At 36.1% G+C, this 8,544-nt stretch overlaps 1 protein-coding gene across 1 annotated transcript; it reads left to right on the top strand.

Annotated features, from left to right (window-relative positions):
- Positions 1-2,551: 2,551 nt before the first annotated feature.
- LOC146665228 (phospholipase A2 inhibitor subunit B-like) lies at positions 2,552-6,060 on the top strand. Its single transcript, XM_085413542.1, has 4 exons — positions 2,552-2,696; positions 3,132-3,245; positions 4,398-4,472; positions 4,734-6,060. Exons 1-4 carry the CDS (start codon positions 2,552-2,554, stop codon positions 5,117-5,119), a joined length of 720 nt encoding a protein of 239 aa, XP_085269668.1. The 3' UTR covers positions 5,120-6,060.
- Positions 6,061-8,544: the final 2,484 nt, after the last annotated feature.

Genomic DNA, 8,544 nt, shown 5'->3' with positions numbered 1-8,544 from the left:
ACCAAACAGGACATGCTAAAAGAAAAAGAAAAAAAAGTGGATACGTGTATGTTTCTATCTTTGCAGGCCAGAGACAGGAAGGTGGCTAGAGGTCTGGACGGTGCACAACTTTATGGCTCCACTGCTCACCATTCCAACATGATACATTTCAAAGAAATATAAATGACCTGGTTTCAAAAAAGTAATGTCTATTCATTGTTTCGCTTTAAAATTTGATCACATCTGAAAACATGCACAATGAATTGATAAAAAACAACAAATGAATTGTAACTGAATAGAATCTGAGGCTTGTGGGGATAGGTTAATTGGATAATCCAAATTGTCACTAGGTGTGAATGTGCAAGTGAATGTGAGTGCGAATGGTTGTCTGTCCTTGTGTGTTGGCCCTGCGACAGACTGGCGACCTGTCCAGGGTGGACCCTGCCTCTCGCCCTATGACAGCTGGGATAGGCTCCAGCGCCCCCCGCGACCCTGAAAAGGATAAGCGGAAGCGAATGGATGGATGGATGGATAGAATCTGAGGCAGTAGCAATAGTTTAATAGCTTAATTGAAAAAAGAAACATTTTGATCATCTGTCATCTGAAAGTGCACAATCTTAATAATAATAATAATAATAATAATAACTTTATTTATAAAGCGCTTTCAAACAAAGTGCTGTACAACTGTTTAAAACTAAAGAGATAAAAAAATAATAATAATAATAAAAAGCGATACATAGCAATACACGTAAAAGACACAATACAAGTTAAAAACAGTAAGAATTTAAAAACTAAAAGCCATAGAATTAAGACTTGTAAGATAAGGTGAACAAATGTGTCTTCAGCTTAGTTTTAAAAACCTCCACGGAGCATGCCTGCCTAACATCTTGAGGGAGGGTGTTCCACAGAAACGGGGCACGAAAAGAAAAAGCACGCTCTCCAATTGTCTTTTTTCTGGCTCTAGGAACCTTTAGAAGGCCAGAGTCCTGAGATCGGAGAGCACGGGATGGAACGTAAAGATGTAAAAGGTCGGAGAGGTATGAATCTTAGTGATTCAATCCTATCAAAGCCATCAGTGCAGAAAACCATAAGAGTATATACATTATTAAAATATATAATTTATAATAAAGACACACTATTAAGCATTAGTAAGGTATTAGTAAGTGTTTCAGTCATCATTCATAAAACATTATAAAGCGTTACTCCTCCTTTCTAAAAAACTGATATAAATGTTTATTCTTGATTAATAGGTTCATGTATCATGCATATATAATATATAACTGTGATCAAAGTATTTACATGTATACTATTAAGTTCACATGCACTATTAAGATTAAGGTATGAGCTCATTTTTTGTGAATTTATTAATAGAGAATTTTATAAAACCTTATTTGATTATTATTTTATGTACTTATTTTTTTTTAATTCATAGTTAATTCAGGCAATTACTGGTAGTCATTTAACCATTTTGTGTGACTTCATCTAAATTGATTATTATGTTTACCTTATAAAGCATTTATTAATGAAAATCAAGTAGCTCACAAAGTCTTGGTTATCTTGACAACAGAAAAATGACAGACAAATCAAAAAGAGATACAAAACATACCAATATTTATTGCCAGGTGTAAATGTCAACCCCCAGAGATTTGCAGAAGATTGCAACGTAAGGTGGAACAGCGTCTAAGATGGTAAGAGGGGTTTAAGACAGAAAGAGAAGTTGGAGCTACAGGATATCTTACCTTTAAAATACTGAAGCTTCTTCATTTAAAATAAAATATGAATGAGATTATCACAAAAGTAACTGTTTCACAGAGCCTCACGAACAGTTGTAAACACTATAAACAAATTATATTAAGCCAATAAGCAGGAAAATGTCTCTGGGATGTTTTTAATTACTTTAGTTGATTCCTAAAGTTCAACTTTCCTCAGGTCTGTAGTCTGTTACCGAGCTTTAGTAAGATAACTCAGCACCCACTCAGGTTCAGGTCCAAAATGCTCCTGAATTAGTCAAAATAGTAAGAGTGATGTTGTTCTTTCACACATGTAAAGTCAGCTTAAATAAACAAATTACAAGACACTTTGGAGCTGAATATAACTTTATAAATTACATAATAAGGAGGAGCAATACTTTATAAGTGATAAATAAAGCACTTACTAACACCTAGTTAATCCTTTATAGTGTGTAATTATTATAAAGTGTTATCAAATGATGTTGCTTGAATGGACGTTTGTCTATACACACTTTAGTCTTTCTCAGACCTTTTTTGTTACAAAGAGGAAGGCTTTGGGCCTCATAGTTTTTTTTGTCTCTTTTCTGCCTTGTTTCCAATCAAATACTCACCTGGTTTTTATTTCCTCTTCAACGAGTGGCTCATATATTTTTGACTTTGAGTTCTGAGCTGTATTTGTTTGAAAGCAGCACACAAAGCAGCCCAGTGGATAACTGCTTGTATACTGGTGAGTTTTTATTATATTTTAATGTTAATACCATTTAACAAATTAACATCTCTGAATAACTTTGAAAACCTTTAACACCTTCTTGTTTATCTTTAAGCTCTGCATTTAAACAATGATGGCATGGCTCCAATTTTGTATCCTTTTCCTGGTGGCTCCAATTGGGTACAGTCAGAATCCAGGTCCTCGTGGTCCCAAAGGAGACAGTGGACTTCCTGGACCAGCTGGTCCACCTGGAGTACCAGGACCAGTAGGTCAAAAAGGTGAGCAATAATCCTACAAACCACAAGACTACTGACCAGATACTATTTATAGTTTATCTAAAGCTTGTTACAATTCTTTTGTATAGCCAAATAAGTTTTCATGATGTATCAACAGAGGCTTATGCTACAAAGTATGAATGGCAGTGACACTGAATGAGCATTTTATGACATCAGATAGTGGAGGCTCAATATATTTATACTTCTATATACACTTTATACTTAGATATATGGTTAAGTGCATTAAATATGGTCTTTTTTTGGTGCTGACGTGAAGCTAAAATTCCCATTTGAGTAGTGATTAATTAATAATAAGGTATTTAACTGCTTTTTAGCTCTGTATAACCAGTTTCCTAACGTTGTGAGAGAATTTTTCCTCTTTGGGCTGTGAGTGAATATCTGAACATATGGTATGATACTTCCATACCTGCTTTAAAGGAGATACTGGAGTTAAAGGACCAGTTGGATATGTTGGACTAGTTGGAGGACGTGGATCTCCTGGAAGACCTGGACTTCCTGGACAATCTGGAGAAGATTCTGACTGCAGAACAGGTGAAGATCAATTTTTATTAGTTTCATTAGTTACTAAGTTTTATTTTTCATTTTTGCACACAAGGGCAGCACCAACTACTTTCTTTGCTATGAAACATTCCCATAGATGCATTCAGTGTCCTTAACCATTGTAACTTTCTTTCTTTCAGTCCAACCACTCGTTGTATCTATCTGTCGTAAATGCCGTACAGGGGGCTGTACTCCCATGATGTTTCCTCTTCTTGCTCCTCTTCTGCCTGAGATATTCACTAAGCACATAATTGGTTGTGGCCATGTTTTTGATGTACTCATGGATCTTTGTTGTCTTCTCCTGGACAGTGGTTCTCACTAGTCCTTGATTTCCTTGCTTCCGCTTGAGTATAGAGTCTCTGGGTGTTGGACTTGAGGTGAAAACAACACAAGTACTAAAATCAAGGACTATGCCAAATAAAAATCTATTGAGGCAAGCATGAGTGTAGTAGGACTTGTACTAGGCATATCAATGGCAGTGATAGGAGCTGACTCTGATGATTGAATGGACTGACAGGAGCAAAAGTAAAAACAACCTCTGTTAAATTTGATGCAGAATTTTAAATGTAATTTATACAAATTACTTTTACCATTTTAATCAGTAGGGTTTATTAATATCAAATTGTTGTTTTATATAGTGTCACTACTCACAGCAGTCCTCTTGGCACTTCACTGCATACACTATATTACTCTGTTTATGCTGGGGTACCTGATCCTTGGTTTAGAACGATATTTAGTGTAATGTGTTTTGGAATGTGAAAGACACAGAAATGTGGTATTTGAAAAAATGCATCTTAGCTATAATTTTAATTGATTACTAGTGCTGTCTGCGTTAATCTCATTAAAATGGCGTTCACGCCATAACCGCATTAACTTGGCAAATCTCCCTTAAGGAGTTAGCGCAGATTGCCCCGTGTGAGGGGCTGATGGCGCTAACGCATTAACGAGCTAACCGCGCTAAAAAGCTAACCGCGCTAATGAGCTAACCGTGCTAACGTGTTGACGCCGTGCATGATTAGAGATTTGAAGCTCAAAAGAGAAAAACTAGCTTTTATTTAATAACAGTTTGCAATTTTAAACATACACAAAGAAATGTTGGTCCCAAATGACTACAACACTGATAATTTTATCTGTTTGATCTAGAGCTCTTTGGTTACATAGACCAGGACCTTCAAACCATTAGAGCCCTAAAGGAAACAATAACCAAGTTAGAGCTGGGTAAGTGTCATCAGCAGCAACAGGACATAGGTTTTACAGTAACTCCATCATTAATAACTCTGGGGGGTTTCCTTGTTTGCTTTTAAAATTTCAATTATCTTTCAGATTATTATTTAACATAATAATTTGAACTTTGAGCAATAAAGCTAAATGGAAGGATACATGGTGTGTAATGACTAGACGAAATCTTTTTTCTGCTGGTTTCTTTAAAATAAAAGTAGTTCATTCCAATTTCTCTTTCTATGCTGTTTTTTTTTTCAGTTATAAACTACGATTTTGCCCGAGGAGTTGATGATGGAAAATATTTTGTGTCCAACAAGGAAAGAGGCTCTTTCCTCCAAGCTGTTGAGTTCTGCTCCCAGCGAGGATTAGCGCTGGCTTTGCCCCAGAGTGATAAAGAGAATAGCTTACTCACTGAAGTGTTTGAAAACAGTCCTAAAACAGTCTGGATTAATGCCAGCAATGGAAGAGCAGAGGGAAACCTTGGAGCTGATATGAAAAACCGACCTCTGACCTTTACCAGCTGGGCAGAAGGGCAGCCAGACAAATCCATCCAGGATCCAAGCTGCACCACGCTGTCAGAAGACGGTGTTTGGAGAGTGACAAGTGAATGCTCTATGAATGCTTACATTGTTTGTCAGTTATAGAAATGCCTTTGATGACATGAAGTAAAGTGTAACTCTTTGGGTTCTGGTGTGGGGAAATCAAATGGAGTACAAATATGTAATCACACATCTATCTGGCGCAATTTTCCTATTCCTATAAAACAGGTCAAATCATTCTTTCAAATCTTTTATTACATTTTTAGGTAAAATGAAAAATTCTTTTGAGACCTGCAGTATTTAGTAACCATTCACCATACAGTAGCCATATTTATATTCATCCAGCAAAGTGAGAAGTCATGGAGGGTGTTCTGGTTTGGTGGCCCCAGCATCTCATCTCTGCTTTATTTGCATGACTTGATCAAACAACAAACTTGTTAGTGAGTGTGACATGGCTGGAATGAGAATTAGCAGCTCAAAGTCTGAGGCTAGTCTGTGGCTTGTTTCCAGATTTAAATGTATTGATTTTTTCAGCTTCCAAATGAATAAGCAGCTTGTAACCTGGAATGTAGCAGCAGTACATTATCATTTTGATTAAATCATTTCACCTTCATTACCTGAGCATGATTGTATCAATTTGTACATTGCACTTTCTAAGATTAAAATCATACATATATGTTTCACTAGATAAATGCTTTATAACCACAGTTTTATCATGAGAGAAATACTCAGACATGTAAAATGTTTAAATGTGGATGGTGGATTTGCAGGCAGATGTTAAAGAAATTTTAAGGTAAGTAACATTTTTTTTTCAAATAACTCTGTCATGTTCTTGGGTCTGTTGACCCAGCGTTTTAAGTTTTAGTTTATTTGGATGTTGTTTATGTTTAAGTTCATTAGATTAGCGAAGTTCATTTGGTTATTAGACTCCTTGTGTTTTCTTCCCCTGTATTTAAGTTTCCCTCACCCTTTGTGTTTCACGCTGCGTGTCTTATGTTATCAAGTTTGTATTATCATGTCTGTCTCATGTTTCCTGTTTTATTTTGAAGGAGTCGTGTGTTTTTTTTGTTCATTGTATTTAGTTTCACTTCCCTTGTACTATCATTAGGCTCATGTCAGTCAGCTGTTCCTCCATGTGTTCCCACTTCCCCTAATCACCTCCTGTGTATTTAAGTCCTCTGTTTTCAGTGTGTCATTGTCAGGTTGTCTGTTGTCCTTTGTGTCATGTTTCCAGGTTCTGTGCTCTAGGTATTTTTGTGTCCATGTTAGGGTTCATGTTTTGGGTTTCTGTGTTATCTTAGCTCTCCCAGTTTAGGTTATTGTTTAGCTTCTCCTCTGCCTTTTGTTTTGTAATGTTTTCACCAGCCTTAATAAACGGCTCGCTTTCTGTTAACATTTAAGTTTTGTTTCATGGTGTCTGCATTTTGGGTCCTTTTCATAATACATACAGTCTGCCTCTGCCAGAATGTAACAAACACTTCTACTAAAGCAATGCCTTTGTGCTAGTCAATTTTGTTATGACCAATAGTGGATTTGTGTCTGATGTTATTCTCATACAGTTGAGCAAATATTTTGTACTACCACATGTAAGAAATGTTACTATTTTGGTAGTAACATCCAGGCATAGACTATGTGAATCTTCTTGTCTTTAAGTTTTTATATAAGTAATTTGTGCATAGATAAAAATCATTTAATATTTTAAAAATATATTAAATTGTGATTTTGGTGGATCATCTGTCTGCACTATCAGTTTTAAGTAAATTTAAATTTAATACTTTTAAAATAACAGGTTCCTTTTGAAGAAAACATTTGTAAAGCCTGACATTTGTTTGTAATAATGGTCAAAGCTTTTTATAGCATTTTTTCTGTATGTGTAATCTACAGATTAAAAAATAATTCAAGAGAATAACCACTGTAAGCGTTGAATCTGGCTAAACGTGGCCATTGGACTCCAAAACTGATGGATGTAGTTTCATTAAGGGGAGGAGCTAAAGGAGTGAGAATCAGGCTCATCAGTGACATGCTTCTTGAGGTATGATGATTATTTAGACCTTTGGCTTCAGCATGCACTTTGTTGGCAGTCACCCATATAGTTTATACTCATTTCGATACTTTATCTATGTTTTCTTAAATAGGACATGCAATCAAAGTATGGAGAGAAGTACCCATCGACTGAACCTGGGAGAGAGAAGAGGACCTTTTCATGGCGTCTGGTGTAAGTAATTCAGCATCTTGACCATGTAACAAAAATGAAATCCACACTGATCATAGTGTGGATTTTAAAATAGGGCATTTACTTGCTCCTGCAATACTCATTGTAAGTTAAATTTGTAAATATAAATATATATGCACTTTAAGTTAAACCTTGCTCAATAATCACCCCATATCACACCCATATCAATGACCAGTTCAGCACAGGTGTTGGACATTGTAAAATGCTCCTTGGAAAATTCAACTAATGAACATAGCACAAGGTTAAAATTTGGTTATCACATAATTTTCTTACACTGAACGAGAATAAGACCGAAGTCATAGTTTTTGATAGTCACGCTCTGCCAGACCAGTTAGCTGATGCCCTCGCATGTCTTCTCGCAAGCCATCTCTCGCTCACTGTAAGAAACCTCGGAGTATTACTGGAAAGCTCTTTTAAACTAGAGAAACAGGTCTCCATTGTGGTAAAAACAGTTTTTACCAGCTGTGCCAGATATCTAAAGCAAAGCTGTTCCTTCCTCTAAAGGACCTTGAAAAGCTTATCCACGCATTTATCACGTCCAGACTGGACTACTGTAACTCCCTCTACTTGGGCCTCCAACACTCTTCTCTTTACCGGCTTCAGTTAGTTAAAAATGCAGCTGTGCATCTCTTAACAGGTACTAGAATCTATCATCACATCACTCCAATTTTAGCCAACTTATATTGACTCCCTGTTAAATATCATATAGATTTTAAAATTATTTTGTTTACTTTTAAAATTCTAAACAATTTAGCGTCCAGCTATCTATCCAAGCTCCTCCATTTTTACAATCCCAATAGAGCAGTAAGATCTTCCAATCAGATGCTCCTAACACAACCTAGGTCTCGACTGAAATCCAGAGGTAACCGGGCCTTTGCAACCATAGCACCTAGACTCTGGAATAACCACCCTGTTTATATTCGTACCTCTGTGTCGTCTTTTAAATTGTGCCCTAAAACTTATTTTTTTACTTTGGCTTTTAATTCAAACTAGTTGGCTGTTATCTGGCTTGTTGTGTTGTCACCTATTGTTTCTTGCCCTGTTTTTTCTTAATTGTTTTGTTTTAATTGTCTCATGCTTTTACTCTGTCTGACTGTGAAGCACTTTGGTCAACTTCGTTGTTTTTAATATGTGCTATATATATTTTTTTACTTTGAGTACTTTGAGCTGTATTTGTTTGAAAGCAGCGCATGAAGCAGCCTAGTGGATAATTGCTTGTATATTGGTGAGTTTCTATTATATTTTAGTGTTAATACCATCCATTGATCCATCCATTCACTTCCGCTTATCCTTTTCA

This window comes from Rhamphochromis longiceps, linkage group LG7 (assembly GCF_057381845.1).
Source record: "Rhamphochromis longiceps isolate RC_006_pf linkage group LG7, R_longiceps_female_GT1.1, whole genome shotgun sequence".
In the NCBI taxonomy this organism is placed as follows: domain Eukaryota; kingdom Metazoa; phylum Chordata; class Actinopteri; order Cichliformes; family Cichlidae; genus Rhamphochromis; species Rhamphochromis longiceps.
The sequence above is the reverse complement of the archived record's forward strand: the minus strand, read 5'-3'. Positions and strand labels throughout refer to the sequence as shown.

Bases quoted from the DNA above. Each gene is read 5' to 3' on its own strand.
- LOC146665228 (XM_085413542.1), top strand. From the start codon at position 2,552: ATGGCATGGCTCCAATTTTGTATCCTTTTCCTGGTGGCTCCAATTGGG. The intron at 3,246-4,397 runs GTGAAGATCAAT...TGTTTGATCTAG, and splicing joins AGATTCTGACTGCAGAACAG to AGCTCTTTGGTTACATAGAC. The intron at 4,473-4,733 runs GTAAGTGTCATC...TTTTTTTTTCAG, and splicing joins AATAACCAAGTTAGAGCTGG to TTATAAACTACGATTTTGCC.